Source organism: Buceros rhinoceros, unplaced genomic scaffold, assembly GCF_000710305.1.
Source record: "Buceros rhinoceros silvestris isolate BGI_N320 unplaced genomic scaffold, ASM71030v1 scaffold41395, whole genome shotgun sequence".
Classification (NCBI taxonomy): Eukaryota; Metazoa; Chordata; class Aves; order Bucerotiformes; family Bucerotidae; genus Buceros; species Buceros rhinoceros.
Window position 1 is genome coordinate 296 of NW_010411863.1, and position 13,995 is coordinate 14,290.

The 13,995-nt window shown below is 51.5% G+C and overlaps 1 protein-coding gene across 1 annotated transcript; it reads right to left on the bottom strand.

Annotated features, from left to right (window-relative positions):
* Positions 1 to 146: 146 nt before the first annotated feature.
* Positions 147 to 11,743, bottom strand: FAM134A (family with sequence similarity 134, member A). Its single transcript, XM_010136152.1, has 8 exons — positions 11,643 to 11,743; positions 6,878 to 6,908; positions 6,004 to 6,139; positions 4,580 to 4,664; positions 3,683 to 3,820; positions 3,248 to 3,342; positions 2,191 to 2,326; positions 147 to 1,465 (listed from the first exon to the last, which is right to left on the bottom strand). The coding sequence occupies exons 1-8, from the start codon at positions 11,704 to 11,706 to the stop codon at positions 735 to 737; spliced, it is 1,416 nt and encodes a 471-aa protein (XP_010134454.1). The 5' UTR covers positions 11,707 to 11,743; the 3' UTR covers positions 147 to 734.
* Positions 11,744 to 13,995: the final 2,252 nt, after the last annotated feature.

Here is a 13,995-nt window from a genome sequence, read left to right on the forward strand (position 1 = left end):
TGGAGTACTGAACAGGGCCAGGAGCAAATTTCATTGACCGCAAAAACCTCCACAGCCACCCGGTAGCAGAATGCAAATCAGACAGAGGATAGAAGAGGCATCGCCGACAGCCTGTTCCAGCAGTGACATGGAAGATGGCAACGGTTTGCAGAAGGGGTCTCTTCGCTGCACAGTGCCCGTCTGCTTTTGTCCCCGTACTGTCACCCTCCCTTCCAAAGACCCTTGACCCTCCCCTAGCCCCTGAGAGCCACGTTTGACTGTGCAGCCTATCCCTCCCCAAGAACGAAACCAATGAAAGTTAAAATTATTTACACTTTTAGCCATTTAGAAACTCAATAAAATAAGATTGCATATGTCCTACTGGGGATGTGGGTATCAGCAGCAGCTACAGCTAGCTCAGTACTCTGCGTGCAAAACGAAAGACAAACAGAAGACAGACCAAAATACTGCACCATTACTAGGAAGCATTTGCTGGGGTTGGTGTTTCGATTGTGGCATAAGGCTTCTAGGAGCCGGCTCCTCCCCAGCCGCAGGGCAGGGGGGTCTCCTGCTCAGCCAGCCAAGGCCGGGCTCTAGAAGGATGGAAAGGATTCGTTATTCACACACAGCACATTAACACTGACGCATCTCCACCCCAGTCAACACAAACATCTAAAAACCCACTGCACGTTCACCGTGTGAGTTCTTCCTTCTTTCCAGTGACGATGGAGGAAAAGGGGGCGCATGGAGAAGACCTACGACATAGACGCTGCTGTCATCACTGCCTCCTCCTCATCTCCTTGCTTTGGCAGCTCAGCAAGTGTGGGAGAGGGGGGAGCCAGAGCGGCAGGAGACTCTTGTGCCTCCTGCTCCTCTCCGAGCCCCAGCTCTACATCCATTTGCTCCAGCTCCCCCTGATCCAGTAGCTCAAAGTCATCTGCTTCCTCCTCATCCTCTGGTGAAGCTGCTGTCTCTGTCTCCACCACTTCGCTTTCTGACAGCTGTGCTTGGAAGCTCAGTTTCTCTTCGGGCTCAGTGGGGAGGAACTCGGAGAGGGAGGGCCCCTCGCTGGCCTCCGAGGACCGCAGCAGGGCAGAGAGGGTGTTCTGCACGGCTGTGGTAATGGCAGTGGTGACAATCTCCTCGCTCAGCGTGTCAATGCAGATGCCGAGGCCCGGGGCAGGGACAGTCTTTGGCTCTGTGCTGCCTCCTGCCGCTTGCCCGCTCCCGTTGAAGTGCGTATTTACAAAATGGAGAGGAGACGCGAGGCGAAGGATGGAGAGGTCAGAGTCCGCGGCCTCCTTCTCGGCAGAGTCCAGCTCGCGGGCAGCGTGGGCAAGCTCAGGACCCAGAGGCACACCAAACGCATCTTCATCACTCTGTGGTCCCAGGTCTCTGGAATGGTATTCTTCCACGGAGGGAAACTCTGCCAGGTCCTTGGAAAACGACTCCTCTGGCTCGCTGTGCAGGCTCTGCTGATCCAGGTCTGAAAGGCACCAGCATTAAGGCGCGGGTCCCCTCACCTCAACCCAGGCACTGACATCTCCCACCCACCTCCCCTCGCTGACACACCAGGGCTCGCTTTTGGGCATCCTCTCAGTTCTGGGAGCGCAGCAGAAAGGGGTGTGCAGTTACTCCCTCCTGCCAGTGGCATGACTCCCGTGGAGCGTCCCTTTTCTCACGCTGTTCTATATGCTGTGAGAGGACTTCCTCCTCCAGCTCACACTCTCGGCATCTAGAGCCCTGCACCAAAACCACGGGGGCAGGGACATTGTGCTTATAGCACGTCACCTGCCTGTCCCTCCCCAGACCCTTAAATGACCACATCCGAGTGGTTACCTTCATGTTCCTCACCACGAGCCAGTCTTTCCCCAAGCCTCTAAGTTTGACAGGGTGGGGTGTCCGACCTGCTTCAGCCAGTATCATGTATGGTGTGTGACTACATCAGACACTTATTTCTGCGGGACTTTGTGGATGGCCTTGCTCCCTTGCTGGAGTCACCAAAGAGCGTTGCCTTTGGGGCAGTAATCAGAGGCAAATTTCCACTCAGGGCCAGCTCATGGTCAGCCATGCAGCCAGGGCACGCTGCACTGCTACCACTGCTTCCTCCTTTCAGTGCCTTCCTCCTGCTAATAGCTGGGTTCTCTTCCTCTTGTTTGGAGGGACAAAACACCCAGGGTCAGGAAGGCAGCCAAGTGTCCCATCACGTACCTTCAGAAACATCCGTCAGCTGTGGGGTGGTAGCCCTTGAGACAGAAAAGCCCCCACTCTCCAGGATAGAAGCCTCCTCATCAGAGAGCTCAGAATCTGTGATTGACAGTGCCAGGGCAGTCTTTTTCACATCTACCTGCATGGGATGAAGGCAGAAGGACAAATTCCTGGGTGTCTGACTAACGGTGCTGCCTGCGGGCACCTTCACACCAACCAGAGCTTCCAGTCAGAAGTCCTTTGCTGGAGAGACTCTGCACAGGGACATTATGAAAGCAGGAAGGGCCTGAGCAAACTGTTCATTGCATGGCCAGGGAAGAACTGTCTCTGCTCACTGACTTTCCTGCAATAACTCACTGCTTAAGGCTTTGCAGGCCCTCAGTGAAGAACCTGGAAGAGCCAGCACAAGATGGGATCAGCCTGTAGGATTCTCAGGCAGCTTTGATCCTTCTTCCTCTCTTGGGATCACCAAGGAACAAACATCCCTTCCCTTCGGCATTCATGCTGGGCCCAAGAAAGCCTTCTATAAGTAGCAGTGGACCAAGTATCTGCATTCCTTTGGAAGCTGAAGCCTCCCACCTCACAGCCCAGCTATGTGCCCAAAGCTCCTGAAAAGGAAGACACGTCCGTTTCTGTGGTCCCGCCCAGTCTGCTGGAGAGCGTCAGAGACACTAGTGCTGCTCACCTCCCTTTTCCACTGGTGAGGAACCTCTGTGTGTTACATCAGGAGAGCTGATTTCTTTAGGAGACACTCACATTCTCTGAACATAAAGTGTAACCATTCAAGGCAATATTGCAGGTCATCAGGAGGCTGGTGCACAGCTCGCCTTGTCCTGCTACTGCACCTCCATCCCTCTGGCACTGAATTCTCAATACCCAGACTGGAAACCACAGCCTTCACCAAACATATACCCTTCTCCCCTTGGGATTCTGCAAAGAAGTGACCTGTTGCTCTGCTGCTTGTTATCAATCCAGCTGTTCTCAGACCACCCCTTGGCACTCAACCTGCTACAGACTAGACAGGAAGGACTGGTTCCTGCTCAGCGTTTCTTGTTCTTACCACTGGGGAGAAGCCCGACAGCTCTGCCTCGCTCTCACTCTCCGTCTCTGCTGTTGGCTCATCACCTGCTGCAGGCTCACTCTTCCCTTGTCGCTCTATGAGAAAGGGATGAAAAGCTTTACAGGAGACTGAAGGAATTTTATGCCTTTATACCCCGCTGTCCCACTACTTCTACTGCCCCATGAAACTGCAAAGGCTTCCCACAGCCCAAGGTTGCCAAAGACAAGTGTAATCTGTTGCTCTCATTTGCTATTCCCAGAATCCCCTGCCCAGTTACTCTCCCCATTACCCTCAATTTTCAGTCTGTTCTCCCCTGCTCTGCTAGAGCCTTTCACCACACGGTGTTGGCAGATGTGCTTTCCCACCACCCCTTTGCTCAGGCTCCGCCCTGGGAGTACAGCACGAGAAAAAGGAATGGAGAAGGTGGGGCCTTACTTTTCTTCTCATGCTTGTGGTGCAGCGTCTCTGCCTTCATACTGTAGTCCAGTTTCATCAGGACGGGCTCCAAACGCGTGTACATCCTCTGGATCAGCTCGTGGTAGACCACCAGTGGCCAGAGCAGAATGCTGAGCACTGCAGACACAGGACGCGGCAGGTGTGAGAGACAGACCAAGCACAACCCAGCCCTTCACGCGGTGTCAGCAAGCAACATTGCATCAAGGGAAGTGCAGCAGAATGGCATTTGCTTTCCCACCTGATTCTGCCTAAACTCCTCATCTATGGCTATTTTTACTCATTCCAAGCCTGCTTGATTAACCAGGTTTTCCTAACAGATCTGTTAGGATAGAAATTTATGTTAAGGTGAAGCATAAGCCCTCTTCTTCAGCCCAAACATGCTGAAATGAGGTTATTAAAACTAGAAGTCACCATAAATTTTATAAGGGTAGCAGCACAGAGCTCATACATAGATGCGCTAGCAGCAGACCCCCGGAACAGTCTTCAGAGTTAGCAGGGACTCACGATGCAGTTGAAAAGGTCTTATTTACTAAACATGCAGCTTCTTTAACAACTCTCTCGATAGGAATCTGCCCACTCTAGGAACCGAGGGACTGCAGCTTTCTGCTTCCCCGGAGCCTCACCAGCAGAGCTCCAGCCACGGGCAGAGGAGGGAAGCGACGTTTTAGCAGCAGCTCCCTCTCCTGACTTCGCAGCCGTACTGCATGCACGCAACTGAAGCCAGACACTGCCCGGAGAACGCTGCCTGCCTGTATCGATTAACCACCTAGCACAGAACTCCTCAAGAAAGCCACAAATACGCTTCCACCAGCGTATCCAAAGCACAGTTAGGTCACGTTTCAGCTGAAGTCAGACAAGAGAGTTGCTTATACTCACAAATGATGTAGGAGATCATTATGCCTGGAACATAGTGTCCAACTACAGCCAGAATCAGGCAGCCTGAACAGACACTCATGCAGAACTGAAGGAAGAGAGAGGGACAAACAGAAGTGACAAGAGGCAGAGATACATCTGTGCAACCCGTGCAGGAAACCCAGTTAGAGCAAAATGAGGGATGCTCCTGACAAGGTCAGTACACCAGCTCTGCACTGACCACGTTCAGATGCTGACAGTCACAACTCAGCTTGGTTGGGTTAAGCTGTAAGCATTAGAGGTTCAAGCGCAGGAAGACCAAGGTAACCCAACACCCCAGTAAAATGAATCAATACTCTATTGGACAGTTCTTTCGGAAGTAAATTATGTTCCCCGAGGCCAGGATGCGATATTGCAAATTGACGTTTTAGAGTACATCTCTCCTGCAGAGCTCTGCACTTTAAGAGCAGCCCATACTGTCCTGACAGAGACAGGAGGCTGTTACGGAGTCACCAGGTGCTGCGCCACGGCTACACCATAATCCAGCTGGCAGAAGAACTGGCAGAACCCATGCTCCCACCAGACCAGGACCTTCCTCCTCCGGAAGAAGTGGAAGTATAATGGTGCAGCTCTGATGGCTTGTCCTGCATTCTTTTGGGAAGGGGGAGAAGTGAGAACAGACACCCTGCAAGCCAGGGCATGAGTTCAGGTATCAACTAAATCCAGCAATGAGGAGTTTCATTCATAATGGAAAGGGTCTACAAAAGCTAGGGCCCTCTAAGGGCTTTGCTCCCAATGAATTAACGCTTTATGGGCGTCTTCGTCCTGGTCTCCTACTCCTTGTAGTTGGGACGGTGTTTTAACAGAAGAGGAGTAATCAGCAGTGACAGTAGCCCATTCCTTATGGGATACCAGGCCCCATCAAGCCTGATACAATCCCAGTGGCTGGCCGCTTTTTTGTGATGCTAAGGCAACTCCTGTCTACAAACCCTTTCCAAACAACTAATGTCACAGCCATCAGAACACAGTTAACGACAAGTTTCCATGCACTCAAAAGCACTGCTGCATTTGGACGTGGCTATCTACAACCTTGGCTAGCAAAATAGGTAGGACCAGCTTAAGAATAGAGCCTGTGAAAGGGGCAGAGACTGTAGGCTCCCCTTTTTCCTCCCCAGTCCCGGTCTACGAGCTTCCTCTGCACGGTAAGAAATAACACTAACTATAGCTATCCATTCACAGAAGGCATCAAGTTCAACTCCAGTTACAAATACTGGAAGCCAGTTATTCATTATTTAACCTTCCCGCGGCAGAGTCTGAAAGGAACGAACAGCAAACATTAAACAGGGACAGCAACTGTAAAAATATTGATTTTATGTTCTTCCACATCCTAGGCCAGAAGTGAAGGAAAGAAAAGCCCCTGCACAGATGAGTAGGTATCTCCAGCTTACCTTGGCAGGATTTTGCCTCTTGTACTGTAGCAGTTCCTGCAGGTACAGCCTGAAGGTGACCCAGCTCTCTGCCAGACAGTGGCACAGCTCAGGGACACTGAGAAGGTGAGGTTGTGCCCCTGAAGTCACCCCCTCACTAGAGACAGACAAGAGCAAGAAGACAATCTTTGAACACAGTCTGTTTGGTCGGGGGAGCAGGAGGACAGCTGAACTGGGAAGCAGAGATCCCTACCAAAAACTTGACAGTACTGACGGCATCTTCAACTGAGCTACAGAACATGCTTGATTTGGAGGCAGTTATTTTCCTTTAATCAGGAAGAGAGTCAAGAGACACCCGAGCCAAGCAGCAGCAGACACCATGCCACAGCATCCCCCTGCCACAGGCGGTTTACTCAAAGCCACGCAGACAGAAGCGGTGGAGGTGGAACTAGTTAACGTGGCCTCCTCTGGCATCACGCCCGAGGTAGCTGGAGCGTGGTGCTCAGACCCATAACCATGGCCAAGCACGGGATGCAAGCTATGCCACCACAGACAGCACGTACAGCCTGCAAAAGTCAGTCTCGGGGATTTCCTTCTCTCTGAAGGATTCTTAAAAATAGTTCAGGACAGATCCAGGGGAGAAAGCTGAGAGTTCCTAACATCAGAAGCATTTCAGTTTTAGTGCCACTGAAAGAGCAGTAGCTTTCCCCAGAGCCTCAAACCGTGGCTCCTGAGCTGTTAGGCAGCTCCCAGTGCAGGAGAAAACGCTACCAATGTTTCACAGCAGGAGCCATGCGGTCTACTGACAACAGCAAAAAGGGCAGGTGAGATCACCACGCTAAATTCAGGCTTCCCCACTCTCCCCTCTCACCAAGGAACACATCAGTGAGCTTACCTCTCCCCTCCCAGCTCCTCCAATGGCTGTGCTGCAGAGAGAATACAACAGATTAGTCAGCCAAGTGAAAAATACAACCTGACATTTTTACCACTTGAACAGAGCCAAGCTGGAGACGTATCATCCTTAGCTAGGGATGCACCCTGGAGACCTTCTTCGTGCTCTCATGCAAGCAGGAATCAGTGGCTTGGTGTCTGAGCTGCACAGGCTTTGGACAAGCATGCCTGGAGATTCAGAGCAGCCCGAGCACTGGTCTGGGGGTGCTCCAGCACACCTTGCACCCTGTGTTGACAAACGTATGGCACTTGTATCGAGGGGCACCCTGCCACTAGCGCACGTGTTCTCCACTGCAGGGATGACACAGCTTACCCCGGTGTCCCACGCGTCTGGGCTGTGCCATCCCCAGGGCGGTTGCCTGGCCCTTCCCTCACAGACGGCAAAGCTTCAGCTTCCCCTTCAGGGCTGAACATGGCACCAGCAGGTCTGAGCTGCACTTCCCACTGACCAGCCCAGACTACAGTAAGTCCCTGGCAGGATGCTGCGTACAAATGCCAGAGACCTCCCTGCTGTTGCTACCCTTTCCCATGCAATACAGCAACAAATACCAGTCTTGTGTCTAATTGTCTAATGTCAGGGCTCTTTTATGTCCCCTGACAGCCCTTTGTGCCAGGCACAGGTATAACTCTGCTCCTAAGGTCTGGCACTCTGGATAACAGCAAGGGAAAGCTTCTTCCATTCCTCTCCACACCCAGCCCAGCAATGATCAAACAGGGACTTACTTCATGCAGTGTTTCAATGGCAGAGGTCACAGACAATTATGCTCTTTAGATATACAGAGGAAAAAAACCCTAATGCTTCTATGACAACTGGAGCTCATGAGCCTGGCTGCCCACGGGTTTGGGTGTCCTGGCTAGCTGACTGGTGTCTGAGGACGTACAGGGCTTGAAAAAAGCTCTCACAGCAACATAGTCTTTCTAAGTCTCCTGTGTTTAACATGTCCTGATCATGCTGTAAAGGCCCCTTGAGGTCTACCCTCCTCCACATGTTAACCTAATGTCTTGAGGCTGGTAGGGACAAATACATCTTTCGTGCTGCCTGGTCAACAGCAAACTTGGTCCGAGAGGTTCTAAAAAATCAGTGAGACTCTATCTCCCCCACCGCACATCACCACATAATCAGGACTAAAATAAAGGTAGGGACTTCACGTTCAAAGTCTGACTACTTGCTCAAAACGGGCTTAAAAATGCAACATGACCAAAAAGGGGTTTGAATTGTCCCTAGCATTATCAGCCAGATGCAGAGCCCAGGAGCAACGACAACTCCGCCAGGGAAACGCTCAGAAGAGGCGAACATTCATCACAGCCAACACCCAGGGAGAATTCAGACTCCGGTTCAAGCTGCAGAAGAGAGCAATTTCTTGCAGCAGCCTTGTCACCGTTCTCCCAAGACACGGGACATTGGGCTGAATATGCTGGACTCCTCCTCCCGCTGCAGGCACCGCACCAGCCAGCTCACACAGCGCAGCGGAGCAGAGCAGGAGGCCACCCGCCCAGGGGAGACGGCGATTCTTTGAGAGCGTGACCCAGATTTTCAGTAATCGGGCCTGACAAGAGGAGTCAACTGCTCTCAGGCTGGGCTGCCCATCCGCTCCTCTGCCCACAACCGTTCAGCGTGGTGGCCGGGGCCGCTCACAAAGGGAGCTCAGGGTATGAAGGGAATATTGTGGACACAGCTCCACCCCCATGGGGCGGTTGCTTCTTTCACAAGACCGCCATTGCTGTATTTTGTTATTGTGCTCAGGAATCCAAAGCTGCTTAATCGCAGCAGGCAGAAATCCAGCCATATCTTAAAGTTTCACCTACTACCTGCACTAAACCACCAAATAAATTACATTTGGCACTGGCCCATCTGTGCTGCATGATGATATGAGTTGTAGATGCTACCAAACACGGTGCTGGGATGTTTGCTGTCCTCTCCGGGACAGATGTGCCAGCAGCACACTGAAGAGGATGGCACAGGAGCTCCACTCCTCTCCAGCTGACTGCAGTAATCCAAGCCATCCAAAACATGCCAGCAGAGGGAGTGAAACAATTCTCCTCAGTTGCTTCTGATGGTTTCAGAGACACTTTGGGGAGCTGCAGAACACTTCAGCAGGCTGTGGAGTGTCCACATGATTTCAACTAATTGGCAAAACACAAGCTGTCTTTAAAATCAACAGTATCTTGCTTCCCGTAGTAGTCTGCCTGCTGTCCATCCCAAAGCACTGGAATCTTACATCAGCTGGAAGAACAGCCTGACCACAAAAAACCTAGGGCACGTCTGACAGGACACATTCATTTAGGTAACACCTAACTCCAACCTGTGCTGCAATACTGTCTAGCACCAGTACAACTAAGCCAGCAAGCAGGACACCCACAGCTGGCCTCAGATTATCAATAACCAGCTGAGATCTTGCTGTTGGCATTTCACACCAGATTGTGGATTAATAAAACCCACTTGACATACACCAGACTCTTCTGGGAGACCAGTCAGCCACGCAAGAGTTTAGGTTACACATTGGTACTGACAGATTATCGCTGTTGGATTCCTTGGCTCTTAAAGGTTTTCCACACCTCCTCAAGAGGCATTCTTCATCTGTGTGTGAACTTTGGCTAGTAAGCAGGGGCCCTTTTTAACGAGTACCAGCATTCGACTGCAACGCAGGCTTTGCTAAAGCTCTTCCACACTACACTCTCCTATGCAGATAAAAACACAGCTGCCAAACAACAGTAGAGAAAACACCCCTACTTGATACCCACTTAAGGAGAAAGAGGAGGTGCTTCCTAAGTCCTTAAACAATGCTTAAGTGGAACACCACGTAGAGGCAGTTACAAATGGAGAAAATACCCTGCGTGGGAGCTGAAAATATGCAGTCCCGTCTGACAGGACCTAAAAAGGTTGTGCATCTCCCTGCTGTTAGCATGTCCCTGATCACAGTGTGAGTAACTGCAAAATACACGCTGAGGTTGTAGCATTCCTTCAGAAGTGATGTTATAAGCAGTTACCTGAGACACACAGAACTGCCACAACCTGATGTTTGTGTATATACGTGCTGACTCTTGAAGGTGTGGTACTGACCTACTTCCCAAAGCTCCTGGAAGGGCTCACAGGAAGCACTGAGGTGGAAAACCACAAAGCTACAACCCTGCTGCAGTGGGAAGTGAGAGCTACACGAGAAGCCCTGAGAGTATTCAGCAGTGCCAATTCAACAGGAGGCCCCTCAGGAACACAGCGCACCGCTCCTTCCTTGCAGAGGCTGAGGAAACACAGTCTAGTGGACCGTGTCATGTCCAAATCAGGGCACGTCAGAGAGGTGTCCCTGTTCTTTGCTGTCAGTGGCAGAAAAGCAGCAAGGAGTGAAATATGAGGAAGAACACTGAGGAGAGGCTCAGTAGGATGTGCAGTGACTTCTTGCAGAGCTGATGACACAGGATGAGCCTAACCCCTGGTGTGTAGTTCTGTTTGTTTTTCTTTCTGCTGTTTTATGTAAATTGAGTTCAGTATGGATTTCCTATTTCTTCTGTAATAACACAACTTCCACAGGACTGCAACTTGCTGGAGAGATCCTACCCTCACCTGCCTCAATGACACCATTCTGTACAGGGCACCGGGCGTTTGCATTTCTGGACATGTTTCAAGTGAGATGTTTTGGGTTGGCTTTAAACTATTCCCTTAAAAATCCAACGTGAATAAGCAGGAAATTAAATTGGTCAGTCTAGTTTGGCTGCCTAGTTACCTGAACCACACAAAGCAAACAGTTTCTAAGGCTACAGCTGAAACATATCTAATCTTATCAGGACTTCTGTGAAAGCACCCTTTAAGTCAGTCCCCTTTTAGGTCAAATAAAGGGCACCTTACAAACACACATATAGAGAGGCTTTCATTCAGAAACCCTCCCTAGAGCAGGGGTGGGGGGGGCAGGGATGGAGGGCCCTGAGCCGCCTTTGAACAGAGCAGTACATGCCGTAGGCAGGTCTGGGTCCAGCTGTTTAATAAATTCTGATGAAGGAGACACTCAAAGCTGACAGCAGCCAATCCATGTCTATCATCGTCCTGAGGCTATTCCTTTTGTTGCTTTTGTGTCTAATGTCGGTAAAGACCCTTCAATAAACGAGAAAGATAAGCCAAGTGATCAGACTCACCGATTAGCTGGAGACCAGATGCTGTTCAGCACAGGTACAATACACTAACTGTCCCTGCTGTCAGACCTCATCAGCCACTCTGCTACCTGCCACAAGGAGAAGCAGCTCTCAACTCCTCTGCCTCTTTCAGGGCATAAGCCCATGCTGCTCTTAACTAAAACCAATACACTGCAAACCCCACCCCACCCCCGTTTTCTTCCCCCAGCTCAGCTGGCCATATATGCTCAGACCTGGAATGATCTTCTCCCCATGGCATCTGCAGGAGAGGACAGACACAGCAGAAACACTGCATCACCCCTGTCACCAGCCTCCCTGACAAGCTAGCTGTGCCCCCTTAGCCACACTCAAAATGAGCTACTCTCAGAACTTCTCAGCACTGGGACCAATTGTCCCCATGTTCAGAGTGTCAGGATACATCTGACACAAACAGGCAAGAGGCAGCACCAGTACCAAAGCCTGCAGTTACACTAGGAACTGGGCTTACATGACCTATGAGAAAGCCAAGAGAGGACCTGCTGTGGCATAGCCCAGCAGCTGGTAACACTAGAACTGTGTCACTAGCTACAGTGCTACTCATCACATACCTGAGAAATCAAACAGGAACCTGGGCTTCCACCTCTCCAGCAAGAGGATGCCAAGAAGGGACATGCTGAGGAGAAAGAGGGGTCTCAGGGAGGTGGAGGAAAACACCCTAGAAATCAAATGAGAAATTGTTAGTCAGGAAAAAAGGTACCAAGTTACTGCTCTTGACGAGCAAAGAGACACAGCTCAGTGTACGGCAGGGCGGAAACATCCAACTGCTACCAGTGACAGCAGGCAGCATTGTACTCTGTGGACACCCACCCCCGCCACAGCACAGTCTCAAATGGCGCCTTTGCCCACCACCAGACAGCTGAGCTGACTACCTGCCACCTCCCAGCGCTCCCCCACCCTGCTCCTGGGCTCCTCCTTCGGTTGTAAAACCAGGCTAATGCTCCCGTGTTCCAGTCCCTCTGAATCCTCTAGGCAACATCAACACAGACTGCTGTAGCAGCAGACTGGCTGAGAATCAGGCTGTTTGCCGAAAACTGATGTCCTGCGTCTCATTGCAAGGTCCAGCATTACCTGCAGGTAGCACCAAAACACACCCTGCACCTGCTTCTATATGCCCACCTTCTTATCCGGAACCTCTCCCGTTTAATCACAGCCTAGCACTTAAACAGTTTAGCTGCTCGCTTCACTCTATCGTAAAACCTTTCGCTTCCCTCATCTACACATTGACTGGAGCCAAACACCAGCTCACACAATACTAGTCACGCAGTCTCGCAATCCCACCGTCAAAGAGTTATCTCTGCACTTCATTTAACACTCCATTCAACAGCAAAGGTCCCGGGGCGGTGCTTGTGCCAGCAGCGGCTGTCTGCATTCCTCCCTTCCTCCAGGCGAGAGCATCAGCACTTCTCTCCAGGGCAGCGTAGCTGTTTTTAAGTCACTCCAGAAACACGGGAAGTGCATTCACCCTCATCCCTTCAATGAACGCTCCTTTCCAGAAAGGAGGAGTCGCCCCACCACTATTTCACCTCGCTGCTGTTGAGCCAGTGTTTGCCGATAGCTAATCTCAAAAGCACCAAACAACGATGGGGGTCAGAGTGCACCTCGCTGTGCAGCGCAAGGAAGGGCTGTGCTTCCCACCAAGCTGCAGTCAGGGGTAGAGGACTTGGAAGGAGATCTGCCTCACTGGGCAGCACAGAACGAAAGCTGCACACTTTTCCGTCGGCTTACAGGACCTATAAGGACCTAAACAACGTTTTTATCCTTTCTCATGGGACAACAATTTTGTAGCTTAACATGTCAGCTCTGAAAGAATTTCCTCCTATTCCGTCTAATTTACGGATTGCAGTTGAAGGATGCTGGCTGAATCCTCCATGGGACCGTAAATAATTCCTCCTCCTCCATGATATTCAAATCTCTCTCTGCTGTCCCATATTCTGGGCACCCTTTGTTCTTCTCGACCTTTTTACACACAGTACCTCTGTCATAATTTTCAACCAGCTCTGCTATCTCACAGCATCGCTTCTCCCCCTACCACTAACTTCAAAGCCCTACTTTCAGCCTCTTCCAGCTGACAGAGGAGTCCAAAACCATTCAAGTACCTGGTCCAATCATAGGGATAAGGGAACAGAACACTAGTGGCCTCTTCACAGCAACTTCAAAGGCTGTTTAGTCACATACTTGCCCCCTCTCTGACTTCAGAGTCTGTCCCTTCCTATTCCATCTGCAAACAGCGTTTAACTCTTTCTGGGGCCAGTTCTGACCTTTTCTGCTAGGAACGCTGATGGCTGAGAGCAGACTGAAACTGACTCACTGTTTATACAAACAAACAGGATGTTTTTCATTCCGATCCACAGCTGGGCTCTGCCACTCACGCTCCCGGCTGCCCGTGCTGCTGCCCTGCCCGGGAGGCAGCGGAGAAGGGCAGGGAAGGGAAGGCAGGGCAGGGGAGTACACCCGCGCCCAAACCGAGCGACCTTGGCCTTCGCGCGAAAAATCAGCAACCTCCAGAAAAAGATTAACGAGCAGAAGGGCTTAACTAAAACGCCACACTGCAGGAGGCCACGGGGCTTTGTGACCGCAATTGCGGGGTGAAGCGAACCGATAAAGCACGGATGCAAAAATTAACTAGAAACGTGCCTGGGCGAGCCTCCAGTTGGGCCCAGCTGCATCGTATTATCGCGGGCCAGCCCCTGCCGGAGCCGCTGGCACTTTCTCCCCTCAGGGAGGGGCCTGTTGATGCTTGCCGGAGGAAAACAGCACGGCTGCCCCGGCCGAGCACATCCCACGGCGGTACGGGGTGCAGCTGCCCTCGGCTTTGCTCCACCAACACAGACCGTGGGCGCACCAGAGAGGCTCGCCACCTACTCCGGAGGCTCACAAGCGGCTACCCCCACGGGCTGGCCG